Genomic DNA, 21,607 nt, shown 5'->3' with positions numbered 1-21,607 from the left:
GTTTGCCCCTGAGCCAGGTAGCCAAGGTCAATAGCGCAATTTTGAGTATCTCACAGAAAGTCTCAGTAATCTTGGCCATTGCTCCAAAGCAGAGACAGAAAATGACCCAGCTATATCACCTGCAGTACCAGCAATTTATTACCTGTCTATCCTTCAGCAACTTACTAGTCCTGTGCTGGGGTATGTCTTTCTGTATGCTGTGAATATGTGCAGCTCCCATTGAATAATAAATAAAGCTGTTTTGGTCTATGGCAAGAAAGCTTATAACCAGGCGGGAAATCCAAGCAGAGATACAGAGAGAAGAAGGGCAGAGTCCGAGGAGATGCCAGCTGCCGTCAAAGTAGCAACAAGATGCCAGCAGACCTGTAACGCCAAGGCCACGTGGCAACATATAGATTAATAGGAATGGATTAATTTAAGATGGAAGAGTTAGCCAGCCAGAAGCTGAAGCCATAGACCATACAGATTGTAATTAATATAAACCTCTGAATGATTATTTTATAAGCCACTGTGGGGCCTCGGGACAGAGTGGGATATGGTTTTCCTATCCATAAAGTTTGTGCATGATTGGTGGGGGAAAAGGGGTGTCCCAAGATGTATCTGGGTGAGAGAGAGAGAGAGAGAGAGAGAGAGAGAGAGAGAGAGAGATGAGGCTATGGACCATTTTTTCCTTTTAATTATTGACATTTTAAATGCATTTTTTATAACATATACATACATTTTTTTGCTTGTTTGTTTTTTGTTGGGGGTGTTTTTGTTTTCCAAGACAGATTTTCTCTGTGTAGCCCTGATTGTCCTGGAACTTGTTCTGTAGACCAGGCTGGGCTTGAACTCAGAGATCTGCCTATCTCTGCCTCTCAAGTGCTGGGATTAAAGGCATGTGCCATCCCTACTACCTTACCCCCAGCTCCTGTTAACGTTTTTTAAAGATAAGGTCTTGCTATGTAACTCCAGCTGGCTTGGAATTTGCTGCAACCCACCTACCTCTGCTTTCTAAGTGCTGGTATTATGGGCGCACACCACTACACCAGCTAATTCTTCTTTTTTAATGAAGAAAACGGCACTGTGCATGTTGTTGTAAGGAGCAAAGGGACAATGGAAAACAGGTTAGTTCACAGCTGGTTCTCAGTAGGTGTGAGATCCCAGCCCATCCTCTTCTCTGTATTCTCCTACACTCTTTTCCCTTCTGGTGATCAGAGACTTTGGCCCAAAGACTTCAGCTTGGGAAGGCAAATGGTACAGAACTCTGATGGCCACATGGCTTTGGGAAAGACATGTAGCCTTCCCGAATCTCAGTCACTTTGTCTGCAAGATGGGGATATAAGCACCTACCTTAAAAGATTGGCAAGATGGTTCAGAGGGTGTGGCAGTTTGAATGTAAGTGGCCTCCAATCTCATAGGTCGTGTGGCACTAATACCACCCAGTGTCTCAGTCCACTTCCTGTTGCCTGCAATGTAGGACTCTCAGCTACTATTCCAATACTACATCTTCCTGCACACTGCCATGCTCCCCTCTGTAATAATAATGGACTGAACCTTTGAAACTGTAAGCAATCTACCCCAATTAAATTTTTTACTTTATAAGAGTTGCCATGGTTATGGTGTCTCTTCACAGCAATAAAAACCCTAACTAAAACAGAGGGTAAAGGTGCTTGCCACCAACATGCCTTTCATCTCTAGGACCCATATGATGGGAGGATAGAACAAGCCATGTGCACCATGGCACATGAGCATGCTTACACACACACATACACACACACACACACACACACACACACACAAATATATACTTCCTGGCATACAATAAGTGATCAATTAATGACTTCAGAAAAATATTATGAAGAAATATAGTGGGTGTAACAAAGGAACAAATATTAAGGAAGGAGATAGACCAGAGAAAGATGATTTTAACCCAGGACCACAAGTGCACACAATCTTTGGATGTAGTGAAAAAGGTCTGTGAACCTGGAGGGGGGAAGTACGTCCTTGTTAACACCAGCCTCCAACTGGACTCCAGCACGTCTAGAGTCCAAATAAGCGTCAAAACAAAAGCACAGCAGTGGAATCTACAACTCTGTCACTATAGAAAAGACCTCAGAATTATAGTGCTTGGTCAACTCAGCAATCCTGTTGACGTTGTAAACCGCAGGGTTCAATGGCAATTCAATGCAACTGGCAGCCTGTACGACCCTAAATAAGTTCTTCTTTGCAATTAAAAACATCACTATTAATAGAGGCCCATAAGCTTCATCAAGAATCCAAAAGAACTCTAGGCCAGTCACGGCACCACTCCTGCCTGGGCCCCTGATGGATGGCTGTGTGACATTGTGCGTGTTTCTCTCAAGGGCAGAATCCTTCTCTGGGTTATTAGGAGAAAGAAATGTATTCTCGACTGGAAAAGGGTTTGGGGACTTGTCTTCCCAGTTTTGCCAGCTGACCATGTTTCACAGAGGCCTCACTCCTGCCGGCTGGATCCTCCCTCCCCCAACCCCCTTCTGCTGGTACATCCAGGTCAAAGTGCACCTTCTTCAGTCTCCAGTGATCACAGCTCGGGAGCAGCTTTCCTGGGAATAATAACAGTTCCTCTTGGTTTCGAGGTACCGGTGATAGACTGTAGGGCCTCATGCATGCTGGGTAGATGATCTACCACTCAGCTCTACTCCATGCCAAAGCTAAGTGTTTGTTCATTGTTGAGATGAGCTCTGTTTTGGAAGGCTAGCCTTAAACTCCTGGGTTCAAACAATCCTCCTGCCTCAGCCTGCTGAATATCTGGGACTACTGGCACATGCCATCAAATCTGGCTCCTTTTTTGTTTATTGTTTTTGTTTGTTTGTTTGTTTACGTCTCAGTAACCCTCAAAGCCATCATTCTCTCAAAACCCTTCTCTGTTCCTTTACACAGAGCTCCTCCATGTCTATAATCCCTGCATCCCCCTTTCCCTGCCCAGTCCTGTGTTGATCCCTCCACTGACCCCTCAGTGATAAATCCTCTCTGTTTCCTCCACCAAACTGTTTCTCAAGGGCAGGCCCAGTCTTTCAGGTACCCAGGTCAGAGGTTTGGGACCCAACAGCCTCCAGGGAGCTGCCTTAGAGGACAAAGGAAAGGAAGTAAAGGGAGAAGCAGGAAAGGAGTCAGCTGAGCTTACACACACACACACACACACACACACACACACACACACACACACACACACGCCAGAGCAAAGGGGAAGCATCACATTGACTATTTCCTACTGTCCACTTTTGTGAAAACACACAGCTGAGGCTCTGAGGAACTGGATAAAAGATCTTCTGTCTACCTTCTCAGGGTCCACTGGGGAAACCCAGGGTCTGCATGCTCCTTCAGACAGAAATGAAAATATTGCCCTTGTAGTCGGGGAACAAGTTGTGGAGGCTGGCAGCCCTTAATTGAGGTAGGGAAAAGGCTTATTCCTGGGACAATTGCTCTATTGTCCTTGGCCAAGCAGCAAGGAGTGCTAACATGGGGGTCAGCATTACGGGTGAAAGAGGGTGTGGTGGACGCACCCTGAATCGCAGCATTTGGGAGTTGGAGGCAGGGTCATCAAGATGGCAAGGCCAGTGTGGACTACTGGAGGCCCACCGGAAAAAGGTTTGCTGAGAACCAGCAAGACAGCAGGGTTGAAATCCCATGGGCTCAGGAGCCTGGGGAAATAAATGACTTGTCTCTGATCCTCAGCTGGCTGCCGTCTATACAATGAAAATCCCTCCCTGCTCCTCAGGTTGCTTTGCCAGTTAAACGAATGGAGTAGTGTATTCATCAACCCAGGGGACCTCACTCCGCCTGTCTCCTGCGTAGCGCACAACCTCCCAGACAGAGAAGGGTCCTGGCACCCGGGCACGGTGTTGCCTCACTCAGGCGAGGTCCTCAAATGTCCGCCTTGCCTCCCTAGCCCTGGAGTGCTTGCCTGGGCTGCTAGGGGCAGGTCACGCCTAGGACGGTGTCCCCGCGCGCTCCCCCGCCTCCGCGCCCGCGCACCTGGCCGCCGGGTCCCCGGGTGCCCCGTCCTCACCGCGCGCCTCCGCGCCTTTCGCCGTGCCTTGCTCTGCCCGCGCACTTCCCTGCCTGCCTGACCCCCGTCTCTTTCCCAGGCTCCGCTGGGTCTCCGGCAGTCCCTCGCTCGCCTGCCGTCCGTCTGGTGGCCCAAGGAGGCACGATGAGCGGCGCCTGCTCGAGCTACGTAAGCGCGGAGCAGGAGGTGGTGCGCGGCTTCAGCTGCCCGCTGCCCGGGGGCGAGGCGGCTGCCGTCTTCTGCTGCGGCTTCCGAGACCACAAGTACTGCTGCGACGACCCGCACAGCTTCTTCCCCTACGAGCACAGCTACATGTGGTGGCTCAGGTACAGGCCCTGGCCCTAACCTCGCCTCGAACCCTTGTCATAACCCCCTCTCCCACCCTAAGTGCCCATCCCGCAAATCGTCCTTTCTCCTCATTGCCAATACTGATTCTATTCTCACTTTATCACTAACTCATCGCACTCTTGAAGCCCCGCCTCAACTCTTCCTTCATCCTGACCTTCAAGCCATTATTTGGATCCATGCTTGAACCTGACCAGCTCACTCTGCCCCTGCTGTGAATTCCATTCTCCCATCACCCTCAACCCTATCCCAAATCACAAGCCAACCCTTGCCCTAACAGCGAATGCTATCCCGGACATACAGAGGAATCTCAAACTCTACCCTTAGTCCTCACACAGATGCACCCATCTGGGGGCTGTTCCAGATGCCGGCCCCCTCCCCCTCCCCAGCTTTATGAACTCCCTGTGACTACCCCAGTCCTGACAGTCACCTGCCCCATCTTCCTCCTCAAACCTGCTGTACACCCTCCTCAGCTGTTTGCTCACGTATTGACTTCAGTAAACTCTAGTCTAGACCTACATCCAAACCCCAACCTCAAACCTTCTTCCTCACCTGATGCCGCATGCCAACCCCATCTCAGTCCAGCCTCAGCTTTTTACTTCCCTCTGACTCTCTCTACTGGACTTACGTGAGTCCTGGAGATGTACTCTATGTTTGAGGTCAGGGCTTCCTGCAAGTCCAGTGTGACACAGTGGCATAATGTCACAGCAGAGGCCAGCTCTAGCCATTTTAATATAAAGTGTGTACTTAATATAAACTGAAAACACTTTAGTTCCCCTGGCTGTTCAGGGACAGGGTTGCTTGGAGCAGCTCTGACAATCCTGAAACTAGGTCTTAATCCCTCGGAGTCCCCAAAGGCTTCACCGAGAAAGTAGAGCCTGATCCTCAACCTGCTCTGGGAAAGGGGTAACAGCAAAATTGGAATGGTCCATGGAGAGTTTTCTGTCCCTAACAGTGTAGGAGCAGACTGTGTGCTTTCTGGGTGGGAAAAGAGCATCATTAGCTACTGTTTCTGTCTCTTTATCTACCAATGGGGAAAACGACCTATCACTGTCCCAATTTCTGACTAAGGCAGAGGCAAGGACCAAAAGAGAGAAGAAAACAACTTGATATATGCCATTTACAACTACAAAAAATTGCCTTTTCTAAGGTGTTCAGTCTGTAATTCTAAAACATTTTCTGATGACCAGGATGGTATCATATCCTGCATATTTGTCTGCGGTCTAAAAACCCAAGGAATCATACTAATTCATTTTCTGTTCCCATGTATTCATCCATTCACTACAATCTTTGCTATAGGGTCTTCGTGCAAGGCAACGAGATACAAAAGCCAATTATTCCTTGCAAAGAGGGCCATCCATTCTTTTTGTGAGAGCCAAACCCAGGGCCTTGGACATATCATAGACAAGTACTCTAACACTGAGCATATCACCAACCCTCCCAGTCTATTTAGAGCAGTGGTTCTCAACCTTCCTAATGCTGTGACCCTTTAATACAGTTATTCATGTTGCAGTGACCTCAACCATAAAATTCCTTTCATTGCTCCTTCATAACTGTAATTTTGCTACTGCTGTGAATCATAACGTAAATATCTGTGGGTCTTAGGCGAGCCCTGTGAAAGGGTCAGGACCCATGGGTTGAGAACCACTGACTTAGAGAGGCAGAGCCTGCACCTGTGTAAAACAGTACAGGACCTGTTGAAGTCTCACTGTGTGCTTAGCACTGAGCAAGAGCTGAAGGGAGATGATTGCCTTTGAAGTGCAGGAGTAGTGCCGTGGAGCTTTGCCTCTGTTCAGAGCCTGGTGCAAACCAGCTTGTGAACTGGAAAAGTTGTTTAATCTCATGGACTCCTTTTTCTTAACTCTGAATGATGGTTCACACTTGTAATTCCAGCACTTGTGAGGCTTGAGGCAGAGAGTGATATTGGGAGATGTTGTGGCCAGTTAGGGATACATAGTGAGTTCCAGGCCAGCCTTGAGTACCCAGTGAGATCCTGTCTCAAAAAGTTAATATAAAACTTAAAGCAGTATTCATGCCTGCCTCATAGAAGACAGAATGTAAGAAGGAAGTGAAGTAGTGTGTATTCAAGTGAAGATCTCAATGCACTGAGTAGGCACTCAGTAGGAAAGAATTCCCTTTCACACCTGTAAGTGTAGGACGCAAAGCTCAGCATCTGAAAGTGAACCTGCTCTCCTTGCACTATCACAGCAGAGGACATGGCTTAGGATGGGTTCCACACTCCCACACATACGTAGCCCTAAGGCATCTCTCCATTTTATAGATGGAGAGACTTAAGAGGGTTTAAGTTGTTATTGGGAGTCCCCCAGTGAGAAGTGGCAGAGTTGAGATGACCCCAGACCCGAGATTGTCCTGTTCAATGACTGTCAGAGCCCTTTCGTACAGCTGACATGCTCAGCTCTCTCCAAAACATACACTGACAGTTGTCTTCTGGCTACTGTGCTATCTAAGATGCAGAGATGAGTGGCCCCCTGAGCCCCTGGCTGGTAGTCCTTTCCTCTTCCATCACTTCCCGATCTACTCGCATCTTTTGACCTTTCCTGTTGTCTTGGAAACTCTCTCCCGGCGGATGCCTTTGTCACTAAAGTGTAGTAGCTTAGACAGGTCTCAGTGGAGAGTTGGATAGGGAGATCTCTAAGGTCAGGTCCTGTCTCAGTGTGACCCCAAAAGCAGCTGAAAGGTTCCTGCTGTGGATATCGCTCTGTATAAATAAAATGCTGTTTGGCCAGTGGCCAGGTAGAAAGTATAGGTGGGACAAGAGAGAAGAGAATTCTGGGAGGTGGAAGGCTGGGGTGGAGAGAGACGGCCAGCAGCTGCCATGACAAGATGTAAGATACTGGTAAGCCATGAGCCACGTGGCAAAGTATAGATTAATAGAAATGGGCTAAATATAAGAGTAAGAGCTAGACAATGATAGGCCTGAGCTAATGGCCAAAAAGTTTAAGTAATATAAATGTCTATATGTTTATTTTATAAATGGGTTGTTGGACTAACAGGGCTTGGTGGGGGCTAGAGAGAAGGTCACCAACTACAGGTTCCAGGATCTTAAGTGACTTCCAGGGTTCTTTTGTGTGGGGGTGTGCTTGGGTGTGGGTGTTCTCCATGTATATATATCTGTGCACCATGTGCACACGATGCCTGCGGAGGTCAGAAGAGGGCATCAGATCTCGAGACTGGAGTTACAGATGGTTGTAAGCTGTCATGTGAGTGCTAGAGATGGAATGCAGGTCTCTGGAAGAACAACCAATACTCTTAACTGCTGACCCCACTTCCTGGGGTCTAACACATGGTTCATAAACATCAAGACAGTTGCTAAGCATAGAGCTGAGAGTCCTCAGGATGAATAGTGTGCTCTGAGATCTAAAACAATTCCCCATGTGCTTCTGACAGAGCCCTGTCACTGCAGCATGGAGACTTTGTTTTGTTCCAAATTTCATTTGGCCCTTTTCATGAAATTTCTTTCTTGCAAGCGTAAAAATCTCCAGGTAAGCACTGTATCCTTTGAGAGAGTTTGAAGGGGAGAAAAAGCCATCTTTAAAAGCTAGCCATCTCAGAAAGAAAAGACAGCCCACAGAGAAGCAGCTGGTATAACCGCACCATCTGGCCCAGTTACCAAAACCTCCTTCAATCTTCTTTCTGCCAGACTGTGGCAGAAGGCGAGCAGCTGAAGGGCAGAGTTGGTGGCCAGGTCATGCCAACACCATGTCACCAACCACACTTAGGGCCGCGTGGTGAGCCAGGAACAGTCACGGAATGAAGATCAGAAAAGCAAAGCGGTACTTATGGCAGGATCAGGAAACCTTGAAAAGTACCTGATCGCAAAGCCAGCTAGCGAGTCCAGAGGCCTCTAGTTGGGTTTCTGTACAAAGCAGGATGCTGACTTCATGGGAAGGCAGCCCAGTCTGTCCTGTACATATCTCTTCTCAGGAAGAACTCACCCCAATCTGGAGGCAGGGCCTCCCTCACTAGACAGCTCTGATCATTTTAAGCTCATCTGGTACCGACACCAGGTTTCTCGCTCAGAGCCTTCTCTGTATCCTCAGTCCCCAGACAGAACACGGAGGACAATGCGTTTCAGAGGCAGCATCTGCTTCCTAACTCACCTCCAGTTAGGGAGGCATCCTCCAGTCTTCTCATCCATTCCACAAAGGTTCCCTTTTAGAGGCCACTTTCCCGTCCTGGTACTCACAGATGTCACCCATAAACAGTGAGCTCTATAACAGGAATCTTAAAAGTACTTGTTAATGAAATCAAACCCGAGGCCAGTTATTGGGGTGAATGCTGGAAGATCAGAGAAGCAGAACAAGCCACAGCTATCTCACCATGCTATCTCACTCAGCTGGTCTTGTTTCCTCAGGCTGGAAGCTTCTGAGTCCTCCTCCACATGAATCTCTGCTGAACTGTGTTGCTCCAAAGCCTGAACGCTTAACCAACCAAATGCTTAACTAACTACATGCTTTACTCCTTAGTTACTGGTCCTCATGCCTTATATACCTTTCTCTTTCTGCCCCCACTTCCTGGGATTAAAGGTTGGGTTTCTGGGATTAAAGGCATGAGTCACCATGTTTAGCTCTTTCTAAAGTGGCCTTGAACTCAGAGATCCAGCTAGCTCTGCCTCCCAAGTGCTGGGATTAAAGGTGTGTACCACCACCGCCCAACTTCTGCTATGGCTTACTCTTCCCATTTTCTAGCCACCATTTTTGGCTTTGTTCTAGTGGCTGTCTGTTCTCTGACCCCAGATATGTTTATTTCGGGGAACACACAATATTTCAGGGAACACAATACCCACCACATTTCCCCTGTTTTTGTCTAAAATTAAAAAAAGGTTATAACTAATAGAAGAAAAACTATCCAATAAGTATATACAATATATACAGTCAAGAATTACATTAACAATGTCTAGTCCATTAACATTTGACAAATTCGGATAAAAACTCCATTATATATATTAACAATGTCCAGTCCAGTAACATTTGATAAACTCAGACAAAAAAATTTTCATTACTTATGATATTTAAAACAAGTAGTTCATTTTTAAATATAGGGCCAATAATTGACCTTTTCATCTGATCATATCCATATTCTCTCTCTTTTCTTTTCATAAAGATTCAATAATCTACCTTTTGTCATCTTCCTCTTTTTAGAGTAGATTCAATGATCTACCCATTTATCCTATTATTTCTTTATCTTTTCTCTCAGAGTAGCTTCGGTGATCTACCTCATATCTATATTCTCCTTTTTCTTTTTTAAACCTCAACTCTATTTTTGGGTTAATTGTCAAGTCCTGTATCATTTGTCCAGCTGCTGCATAGTGAGAAAGTGCAGGGCTTGTTTCAAGTCCTTGTTCAGGTAGTCTGTCAGGCTGGATCATCTCAGCTAGCCATCTCAAAATTGTCCTGAGCAGTTTGTAGTCCAAAGTCGATTTTTCCATGGTGTTAATGGCATTACCATAGTCCATATGGCATCATCATTGTGGAGTCCCATCATCCTTTTGAAGATTTCAAAGTCACTGTTAGGCATTTTTTTTTTTTTTTTTTTTTTTTTTTTTTTTTTTTTGTGCCTCCTCTGTGGTTTGGAGCAATCACAGTCTGATAAATGTCTGCCTCTCGGGACCATGACCGTTCTTCCCTAGAAGAGAAATCTTCACAGCAATTTCTCCCCAGCATTTCTCTTGCCAACCTTTTCCAAACTGACCTTTACCGATGCTTTCTTGTAACATGCTGGTCCTGGCAATTCTTCTCTGAACAAGCAGCAGTAAATTCTTCGTCCCAGGTAGCAGCATCACCGAAGTCACCAACACGATGAGAAACAGCCTGCAACCTGGAGCAGCAGTCACTGCCTCCATGGTCCCACCGACACTGTTTGTAGCTAGTGCCCAGCCAGGAAGTAGGGGCAGAAAGAGAAAGGTATATAAGCCCTGAGGACCAGGAACTAAGGAGTAAAGCATGTAGTTAGTTAAGCATTTGGTTGGTTAAGTGTTCAGGCTTTGGAGCAACACAGTTCAGCTGAGATTCATGTGGAGGAGGACTCAGAAGCTTCCAGCCTGAGGAAACAGGATCACCTGAGGAACTAGCAAGGTGAGATAGCTGTGGCTTGTTCTGCTTCTCTGATCTTCCAGCATTCACCCCAATAACTGGCCTCGGGTTTGATTTCATTAACAAGCACTTTCAAGATTCCTGTTATAGAGCTCCTCATGTGCACATGGGTCCACCAGTGGTAGTCCCATGAACAAGTGTATCTCCAAAGAGAAAACTACTGGATGACTTTTTAATGTGGGGGGGGGGGGGCGGGGGGGGAAGCAGGCAACCTCAGATGTGATTCTCAGGAACGCCGTCCCCCTCCTTTGAGGCAATGTCTCTCCTTAGCCTTGAGCTCACCAGTTAAGCTAGACTGGCTGGCCAGTGGGCCCCTGGGATCTTCCCGATTCCATCTTCACAGTGCTTGGATTACAAGTGTGCACCACCTCATGGATTTTGGGTATTGCACTTGAGTTCTCATGCTGGCAAGACAAGCAAGCACTTCACCTAGCGAGTGTAGAGGACCAGCCCACACTTATTTACCCCAGGGACTCTTAATGAGGGATAAGAGACTTAGTTAGAAATAAAGAGAGGAGAGAAACAGAGAGAAAACACAGGATAGACTTGGGTGGGCCTGGATCCTTATCCACCAGCCCAGAACTTTATTCCAAAGGTCTATTTATAACAATGCCAAGGGGTGGAACAAAGGACCTCCCCCTTGCTAGTTACGGTCACCTGGTACCCAGGTCCGTGGTCCAGTCAACCTCTTATGTAGTCCTGCTGGGTATAGCCACTAGAAACCTAGTGGGCTCCAACAAGTGAGCTATCTCCCTGGCCCAAGGTAACTGTTTAAAGTATCAATAAGAACTAAAAAACACCACATAACCAACATGGGAAATGTGAAAAAAGACAAAACAAAAAGATACAAAAAAGGGAGCCGGAGTGTGTTGGTTTGTGCTTAAAGCTGAAGAGTTGATGGCAAAGAGGTTTGGTTGCACATTTGGTTTGGTTTTTGAGACAAAGTCTCTCTGAACAGCTCTAGTTATCCTAGAACTCACTTGGTAGCCCAGGCAGGCCTCGAACTCACAGAGATTCCACCCACCTCTGCCTCCCGAGTGCTGGGATTAAAGTTGTGTGCCACCATACCCAGCTAAGTAGTTTTTTATGGAACGTGATCCCAGAAAACACCGAGAGAGGATGGGAAAATGAGACAGAGAGAAAACACTACAAATAGATTATGTTATCAACAAGTTGCACTGAGGTAACCAGCTTCGCCTCTGCCAGTCAGCATGTGATGTAAAATTCCTGAGTTACAGAAGACATAGGAGCTGGTAATGTATACACCACCGTGGTTGAGGGCAGGTCAAGGGAGCAAAGCGTTAATTATCCTGGACTCCTGACATTCAATGAGCAGAGTTTGTTCTGGGGCTAAGAAGTCCTTGAGCAAAGAGCTACAGATGCTGTCGATTGAAACTGTATGGATATTCCACAATGATAGGACCCAAGAGGATATGGCCAGGACATCTACAGCCTGCATTATACCTAGAGACAGCTCTATAGTAGTTTGATGTGTTTCCCGCCAACCTCATGTTTATATATAGTTATTTAGCTAAGTTTGGGCTAAGCTTTGTGTCTGGTATTGTCTTGCTATTTTCACTTTATATCATCTTGTAAGAATGTTATTTCTCTGTGTGTATGTGTTAGTGCATGCACATGTAATTGGCCAGGGAGCACACACGTGTAGAAACCGGAAGACCCCCAGCTGATATCCCTCAGATACTAGCTGGAGAGTTGAAGGTGATTCTACCACTCACTCCTCTGCCTTCCCGGGCCCTGGCACTCAGCCCCCTGTGGTCTTCTCTCCCCAGCATCGGTGCTCTTGTGGGACTCTCCACAGCAGCAGTGGTCCTTCTGGCCTTCATTGTCACTGTTTGTGTGCTCTGCTATCTGTTCATCAGCTCAAAGCCCCACACAAAGCTGGACCCAGGCTTAAGCCTACAGACAACAGGTAAGAAAGAAGCTACAGGGTGTCCTTGTGGTGGGGAAGGAATAATTAGAAGTGAGGTCTGGAGGCGTGGGTGTGGGAGAGCGTACTTTTTGTTGTTGTTGGTTGGTTGGTTGGTTGGTTGGTTGGTTGGTTTTTATGAGACAGGGTTTCTCTGTGTAGCTTTGGAACCTGTCCTAGAACTCACTCTGTAGCTCAGGCTGGCCTCGAACTCACAGAGATCCGTCTGGCTCTGCCTCCCAAGTGCTGGGATTAAAGGTGTGCGCCACCGCCCGCGTGAGAGCATACTTTTAATCCCAGCATTTAGGAGGCAGAAGCAGGCAGATCTCTGAGATTGAGCTAGCCTGGTCTACAGAGTGAGACCTGTCTCAAAGGGAGGGCGGGGATAAAGGAAGAAAGTGAAGGAAAGGAAGAAATGAGATCTAGAACGCCCGCCTTCTGACTATTCTGGGACATTCGCATTTCTCAGAAGGTCTGGGAACTGAGCATCGCAGACCCAGACTTGTGTTCTCAGTCCTCAGGGGTCTCTTCTGCCATCAGCTCTTCATTCTCACAGAGTTTACGAATGGATGGATTTTTCTAAGCTAGTGTTTTCATTCTAGCCTTAGGGGATGCAAACTGATTTCCGTATTCTCCCAAACAAAACAGAGCTAAGACAAACTTGTTTCTCAAAAAAACGTTTAATCAGAAACCGAATATAAGATTTTTTTTTTTCATAATCTGTTTTTCTGACTACCCATACCTCAAAGGGGACAACAAAAAAGTGTTCTCTTTTCCTAAGTCCATACTGCACATTTTATAGCCTCTGACGAGGAACTGGGAAAGATCCTAGCCCATGCTAGCCAAGTTCTGAGTACAGTTCTCAGTACAGTTGAGTGAGCAGTGGCCAAGGTAGGTGTTGTCTCACTTCACAGGCGCAAGAATCAGAGTGGAGAGAAGGCTGGAGACATACTCAAGGAGTCCCACTGACAAATGAAATCAGGTCCAGCCCATGCCTTACCTTCCAGAGTCATGCTCTTCTGCCCACTAAACACAGGCTGTGCAAATGTGTAAACACATTACTGCCTGGTACCAACTATATCAACTGTAATTAGTGTTAAGTAGGTGAAGAAAATGATGAGGTGAAATAGAGGCGAGAAGCCGGGATGGGTAGACAGTGGGTACAGGTGTGGGCAGGACTCACTGAGACCTGTGTAGTAGCGGGGATCACCCCTGGGGGTGCCACAAGGACTAGGACCAGCGAGGTCGGGGAGGAACTCGAGCATCAGGCAGGTAGAAGGGCTGCTGGGTAATTCCTAGGTCTCAGAGGAAGATGGAGAGGGCTGAGTGCTACCATTTATAAGAGACTAATTTTCTAACTTAAAAAGGCAACAGGCAACAGCCCTAAACCCTGCTAGGATCCTGAAGATCGTTGAAGGGTTCATCTGGCTCCCTGAGGAGTCAGGAATAGGAAAAAACCTGAGCTGAAGAACAAGCTGACAGATTTACCCGAATCAAAATCAAATGATATGATAAGACATCATAGGTAAAGTTAAAAAAACAATGATGGGCTGCAAAGATGTGTGTGTGTGTGTGTGTGTGTGTGTGTGTGTGTGTGTGTGTGTGCACCTATGCATGCACACTTGTATGTGTATGCAAGCATCTATCCTCATAACAATCCTATTCTCAGATTGTATGCTTTTGAACTTGCTTACTTACTAAAATGTATTTGAAGCTTCAAAATCAATACTTGAGGCATTTATGAGGTTATTACAGATGTGGATATGTACAGAGTAGCAAACATTGGAGGTACACATGTCCCAGATAATGTCAATTAAGGATACACTCTATCTTCTTTGTGTCTGTCTAGAGCCATTTTGTTCCATGTTTGTGATGTTCACTGATGGGCGCCATGTTGAAATGCCTCTGCATACAGTTCTGAAATGCTGTCTAGTGCCCTCAAGCATAAGAAGACTATATGCTTTGTGAAGAACACAAAGTACTAAATGTCTGACATGAGGATTTGAGTTAAATGCTAATAAATCAAAAATATATATTAAATCATGGGACTGGAGAGATGGCTCAGCATTAAGAGTACTGGCTGCTCTTCCAGAGGACCTGGGTTAGATTTCCCAGCACCCAGATGGCAGCTCACAACCGTTTATAACTTCAGGTCCAGGAGAATCAATACCCTCGTCTGGTCTCCTAGAACTCCTGGCATGCAATGGTACATAGACATACATTCAGGCAAAACATCCATACACATAGGAATAAAATAAACATTTTTAAAAGACACACATATTAAATCAGGTGTCTTTAATCAACGGCACATGAAAGTTAAGTATTGATTGTTTGTCAAAAATGTCATGGCCAAAGACACACAGAAACCTCATCATATATTCTCCCTAGAAGACAGAGTCTCATACAGCCCAGACTAGCCTGGAACTCACTGTGTAGCTGAGGTCAACCTTGACCTCCTGATCCTCCTCCCTCCAACCCAAGTTGCCACCAAGCCTGGCTTAGCAGTGTTTTAGTATTTGCGGTATTTGTGGGGACTTTATAGTACATAACTACATAACTCCTGTGGATAAGCAGGACTCACTGCATGTAAAATAAGACAGGGCTAATATCCAGAACATAGAAACACATCTTTAAACAAATGAGAAGAGTATGATCATAATTAAGAATAAAAGTCCAATATAAGCCTGGTGTGGTGGCACATGCCTGTAAAACAGCCCTTTGGGAGGGAGAGATAGGAGGATTGCTGGGTGGTGGTGGCGCACACCTCTGGTCCCAGCACTCCAAGCAGAAGCAAGCTTGGCCTCTGAGTTCAAGGCCAGCCTGGTCTACAGAACAAGTTCCAGGACATCCAGAGCCATACAGAGAAGGCTTGTCTTGAAAAAAATAAATAAATAAAAATAAACAAATAAACCAAAACAAATAGGAAGACCAGTAGTTCACTGTTGCCCTTGGTTACATATCAAGTTTGAGGCTAGCCTGGTATCCTGAGACTATCTCAAACAAACAAACAACCATAACAACAACAAAATTCACAATCCACACGGAGAGATTATGAGTGTAATAATAATGAGAATGCCATTTAAGAATTATAGACTAGCCGGGCAGTGGAGGTGCACGCCTTTAATCTCAGCACTCGGGAGGCAGAGGCAGGCAGATCTCTGTGAGTTTGAGGCCAGCCTGCTCTACAGAGCGAGTCCAGGACAGGCTCCAAAGCTACATAGAGAAACCCTGTCTTGAAAAACAGGGGGAAAAAAAAGAATGATAGACCTTTTGGACTGCTGAGATGGATCAGCAGGTAAAGGCACTGACTGACAAGCTGACAACTGATTTCAATCCCTGAAACCTGCATAAAGGTAGGAGAGAACTGACTCCATAGAGTTGTTATCTGACCTGCGCGCGCGCGCGCGCACACACACACACACACACACACACACACACACACACACACACTAATAATTTTAAAGGAAGTAATGATATATTTAAAAAGAAAAGGATCTCCAGGAGATCTGATACCCTCTGAGGGTACTGTGCACACATGGTGCACCTATACTCGTACAAGCAAACTAACACATAAAATAACAAGAAATAAAAACGCTGGCAAAAGTTCAGAGACGGGCCATGTTAATAGTGAGAGAGTCGGAGGGAAAATGGGGAATATAACATGATGCTGGCAGGAATATAAATTGGTCCACCGACTTGGCAATACCTTCTGACGCTAAACCATGTATGCCTTGTAACTCAGCAGTTAGGTCCAATGGTCCATCCTTGTGAAATAATTCCTTTAGGCGAAGACAAGTACAATAGATATCAGGACAGCCTGGTTTCCTGTCACAGAGGAAACCAACTAAAAGCTTATCAGTGCGAGGAGCTAAGTAAACGTCGTGCTGGGCTAATAAGGTCCCGTGGAGGAGCTCCAGGGATGAACCGTCCTCCATGAAGGGGACGATCAGCTTCCTTCTGCGTGGTCGCTGGGCAGAGTCAGCTACGACCACATCTATTGCGCAGGTGAGGACACTAAGGTCAAAGTCACCTGGTTAGGGAGTGACTGACCAGCTCTATCTCCACCTCCCTTTACTCCTGTTGCTGAGAAAGGGAAGCCCGTTTTGTGTGCCAGATACTACTCTTTGAAACCGTACATGTACACTCTCATTAATCTTCCCCACTGCTCCAGTGGGGTGAGTGTCACTCACCGTACAGCTGTGACAGCCAGGTCTCAGAGATGCTGGATGAGCTGCCCAAAGGCTCACAGCCTGTAAATTGTGGTCCTAGGATCCTAACGTGTCTCTCTGCCTCTCAAGCCCTGTTCTCTTTCATGTCTCCATGCCCGGACTGTGGCTGCTCAGGGTCTTTCTATCCCTCCCTGTCTCCACCCCAGCCTTTCTGGCTTAGAGGTCATATAGTTCACCCTTGGCAGTATAGATGGAGATTGCCTTCCTGCTTCTCAGTGTTCAGTGACTGGCCAGGTTATTTTGTCATCACGCTTTGGGACAGCACAGGCTCTTTCTTTTTGTTTCTCACTTTTGAAAGATGGAAAGTGCATCCATTGACTTTTTACTAACTGATCGCCTTCACCTTTCTGCCGTTTGCACAAATCCCTAGGTCTCATCGTGCTGCCCTCCCCTCTCCTCCATACCCACAGCGCCAAGCCAGAAGCGTCTGAGAAGGGGTACAGACCCACTGTTTGTACTTACCAGATTGTCTCCCCTTCAGAGACTCCTGCTTCCACATGCTTTGCTGTCTTGCTCTTCTGTGAGACAGGAGATCATGGCTCCCATTTTACAGGCGAAAAAGAGCAAGGCTTAGCAGGGGAAGTGACCAAGTCCTCACAGATAGTGACCGTGTGTGTTTGGGATGCCAGCCAGATCTCCCAGGCTTTAGAGTACAATTACTGTACTGTGTGTGTGTGTGTGTGTGTGTGTGTGTGTGTGTGTGTGTGTGTGTGTGTAAGAGAGAGAGAGAGAGAGAACGCACGAGTTTACGTCTTGGATGGGGCAAGAGTGGTAAAAGCCACTTCTGACACAGCTTCCTTCCTGTAACTAGGGTTCTGCCATCACCCTGTCCCATGCCATCTCCCAAACCTGACTTGCATTAGAGATAGGAACTTTTCCTCTCTCCCTCCATCCCTTCCTTCTTTCCATTCCTCCTGTGCTGGGGGTCTAATGCAAGGCCTCACACATGCAAAGCACACAGAACTTCCTTAGTGGAGTTCTTTGTGAGGAACCGGCTAGATCAGAAGGGTGACTGAGGTCCTGCTCAGTGTTCTGCCCCAGGCTAGGACTTCAAACACATCACACTTAACTAGCTCCACTTCTCTGGCACGTGGTTGTTAGCGACTCTGTTTTGAGACCACACAGGTAGAGTGAGGACAGAGATGATGTCCCAACCCAAGCCCATTAAATGAGCCCAGGAAAATCAGAAGAAAAATAATTAAGCATTTTGTTTTCATTTTCTTCTGGGAAGAGGTCATTACCAGCCAGTATCCCTGAACCCCCATGGATCCAGAAACCAGTTCGGACACTCCCATCACACAGGAGGGACACTGGAACCTGAGAGGGTCAGTCCTGCACTGAGTCCCCAGACGAGCTTGCGGTCAGGCCTTTGCCTTTCAAGCCACAGACGGTTCTCTACGACAGCTGCCCCACACTTCATATCGGCTTCCCCACCACTGTCCTCCCATCCACCCCTCCTTTCTGAGGGCTCAGTCACTCCAGCTCCCACTGCTGTTTGATTAGGCACACTTGGAGTAACACCTGTGAAGCACAACACCTGTGAAGCACAACATTTGTCACAGTGTCCGTGATAAGTTAGTCTTGACTCCTCTCCAAGCAGGAAAACCTTTCCAACCCCGACTAGACTGTTCACCACAGGCATATCCTAAGTTCAAACTGAGGACTTCAGAGAGTAGGGTCTGATGTCAGAGGTCTTTGGAGAAAGTTGGACATGTGCCCTGGATCTAACATTGGTTTTCCACTCTCATAGTATAGTTCCTCTGTTTTTCTTTCCTTCTCTTTCTTTTTCTTTCTTTCTTTCTTTCTTTCTTTCTTTCTTTCTTTCTTTCTTTCTTTATCAAGCCATGGTTTTATTAAACCAATCCAAGTGACACATCTTCACGGTGTACAAAAAAATTATTCCACAACAACTCAACCTGGAGCTTGCTGCCATTTTTTTTTTCAAAGCTAGGTTGGCTGACCACAAGTCCCAGCCACCCTTCTGTCTCCACCTCCAACAACTTAGGATGCAAATATAGGAGCATATCTGGGCACACCCAGCTTTTTTTTTTTTTTTTAACATGGATTCTGGGGATCCAAACTAGCTCCAAGGCTTGCACAGCAAGTATTTTAAGGGCTGGAATCATAATTCAGCAGTTAAGAGCACTGGCTCCTCTTCTCAAGGACCCTGGTTCAACTCCCCAATACCATCATGGCAGCTCACAACAATCTATAACTCCAATTCAAGGATCCAACACCCTTTTCTGAACTCCTCTTTATAAACCAACCAACCAACCAACATGCCTTTAATCTCAGCACTCAGGAGGCAGAGACAAGAGAATCTCTGAGTTAAAGGCCAACCTAGTCTACAAAGTGAGTTCCAGGACATACAGGGCTACACAGAGAAACCTTGACTCGGGAAAAAAAAACACAAAAAAGGGGCGGTTCTGGAGCACTCCTTTAATCCTAGCACTTGGGAGGCAGAGACAGATGGATCTCTGTGAGGTGGGGGTCAGCCTGGTCTTCAGAGAGAGATCCAGGACAGCCAGGGCAGTTACATAGAGAAACCCCATCTCAAAAACAAAAACAAAAACATGACCCTAGGATGTAGTGACAGGAAAGAATGGCCAAGTGAGCTTCCTTCCTGACTCAGGAAGAGGAGAAAGAAAGCAAGTCAAGGGGGGAATATGATGAGAATCTTTTGTTTGATTCGTTTGGTTTTTGAGTCAAGATCTCACTCTGTAACCCAGGCTAGTCTCACACTTTTGGGGATCCTCTAGCTTCTGCTCCCCAAATGCTGAGATTACAGAAGTATGTATCACACAAGTCTACAATCTGTTCTTTTTTAGATTTATCTATTTTATTTTATGTGTATAGTGTTTTTCTGTATGTTTATCTGTTTACTTCATGCATGCCTGGTGCCACAGAGGTCAGAAGAAGGCATTGGATCCCCTGGAACTGGAGTTGCAGACAGCTCTGAGCCACACCGTATACATGCTGGGAATCAAACCCAGGTCCTCTGCAAGAGCATCAAGTGCTCTTAGCTGCTGAGCCATCTCTCCAGCTCCTAGAACAAGAGTTGAGACCCCTCAACTCTTTTGGGGGTCAAACAACCCTCTCATAGGGGTCACCAAAGACCATCAAAAAACACAGATATCTACATTACTATTCATAACAGTTGCAAAATTACAATTATAAAGCTGCCATGAAATAATTTTATGGTTGGGGGTCACCACAACATGAGGAACTAAATTAAAGGGTCACAGCATTAGGAAGGTTGAGAACCACTGGCCTAGACCCTGTTCTTTTGTTTGTTTGTTTGTTTTCAAGACAAGTTCTCTCTGTGTAGCCTTAACTGTCCTGGAACTCGCTCTGAGGACAAGGCTGGGCTTGAACTCAAAGATCTGCTTGCCTCTGCCTCCCGAGTGCTGGGATTAATGGCATGTAGCACCACCGCCTGGCCCAGCTAGACTCTGTTCTTAAAGCAAAGAACAACAGATATTTTTACAAACAGCCAGGGTTCCACTGCATGCTGACTGTGTAACATCTAGAAAATGGACTTGTAATTTTTAAATGGCTTTTGGCCTTCCTAGGGCTATGGTGAAGGCCAGCTCTTTCTCTCCTAGAAATGGTGTCCCTTACTAAAGAGAAACGTGGGCAGTTCCCTGTGTGATGTGTTAGTGTTATTTGTTGTATGGATGGTACAGTGAGGTGCTCAGGTCATCAGCAGAGAAGCTGGCCAGGAGTCTGACATTGATAGGTAAGGGGCTACAGAAGACACCACCTCAGATTGCTGTTTTTCAGGCTCTAAGAAGATGTCTCCTGACCATCACGGTTTGAACACAGCAATCACAATGGAGGTGCCAGGGGCACACTCTCCCAGGCAGAGTTACTCTTTGAACTCACAACTGGAAAGCAATGAAAGGCAGGCCATGGGCCCCAGAAGTCTCCTCCAGCACCACATCACTGCCACAGTGACGGCTAGCAACATTCCAGGCAGCCCTGAAGAGGCCTCTGTCCCCACCCCTGACCCATGTGGACCAGTTCCTTAAACATCCAATAAATGTCTCTACATCATTCCATCTGGAGTCTTTTTTTATGAAAAGGTGGGAGTGGGGATGGCTTACGAGACGCTGCAGTCTAGTGGATTAAAGCAGGGCTCTTCCCAAAAGCCCCTAGGTCTTGTTATAGACCCAGCTGTCTCCTTGGCCTGACCAACAGAAATCAGATGTAAGTCATCTATTGGGAGTGGGGTAGTAGCAATATCACATAATCCAAAAACCTGAGTTTATGGAGACTCAGAGAGCCCTTCTGAGAAGTCCTGACCTTTATGTGGTTCCTCTGCCCTAGAGTAGGTGTATATGTAAAAGTCCCTGGGATGGAGATCCATGCTTAGAGGGGAAATCTACCTGTCCATCACTCCACCTGACCTGGAATGAGCTACTTGATGAGGTACAGAATGAGAGGGAGTATAGTACAGGGCTCCACCATCAGAATTTCTCAACTGGATAAGAGAATGAATGAGGCAAGGCTGGTGAGATGGCTGAGCAAGTAAAGGGACTTGCAGTCAAGCTGGTGACCTGAGTTCGGTCCCTGGAACCCACATGATCAAAGGAGAGCATAGACTCCTCCAAATCATCCTCTGACCTCCAACTTGCACTGTGGCCTGTGCTAAAGCACACACACACACACACACACACACACACACACACACATACACACACTATAGTATTTAAAGTAAATGATTGAGGGAAAGAATGGTTATGACACCAAATAGAGGCCCCACAGGGTGGACTGAGTCACTCAACCCAAGTGAGTGACAGTCCCTAATCTCCCTATGCCTCTGTGGTGCAGACTGCCCTCTAAGCTGCTTGGGATGTTCAGATAGGAGGACCAGAGGTTCAAAGCCAGAGGACAGCCTGTCTCAAAATGAAAAGTGCAAAATTTGAAAAAATGTTGGGGGGGGGGGGGGAGACAGGGAAGA

At 46.5% G+C, this 21,607-nt stretch overlaps 1 protein-coding gene across 1 annotated transcript; it reads left to right on the top strand.

The window, feature by feature from the left end:
- Positions 1 to 4,030: 4,030 nt before the first annotated feature.
- Positions 4,031 to 20,675, top strand: Shisal2a (shisa like 2A). The gene is made up of 3 exons (XM_036177086.1): positions 4,031 to 4,356; positions 12,279 to 12,418; positions 20,428 to 20,675. Exons 1-3 carry the CDS (start codon positions 4,175 to 4,177, stop codon positions 20,673 to 20,675), a joined length of 570 nt encoding a protein of 189 aa, XP_036032979.1. The 5' UTR covers positions 4,031 to 4,174.
- Positions 20,676 to 21,607: the final 932 nt, after the last annotated feature.

The sequence above is a fragment of the Onychomys torridus genome, chromosome 2 (genome assembly GCF_903995425.1).
Source record: "Onychomys torridus chromosome 2, mOncTor1.1, whole genome shotgun sequence".
Classification (NCBI taxonomy): Eukaryota; Metazoa; Chordata; class Mammalia; order Rodentia; family Cricetidae; genus Onychomys; species Onychomys torridus.
This window is presented reverse-complemented; position numbering and strand designations above follow the sequence as displayed.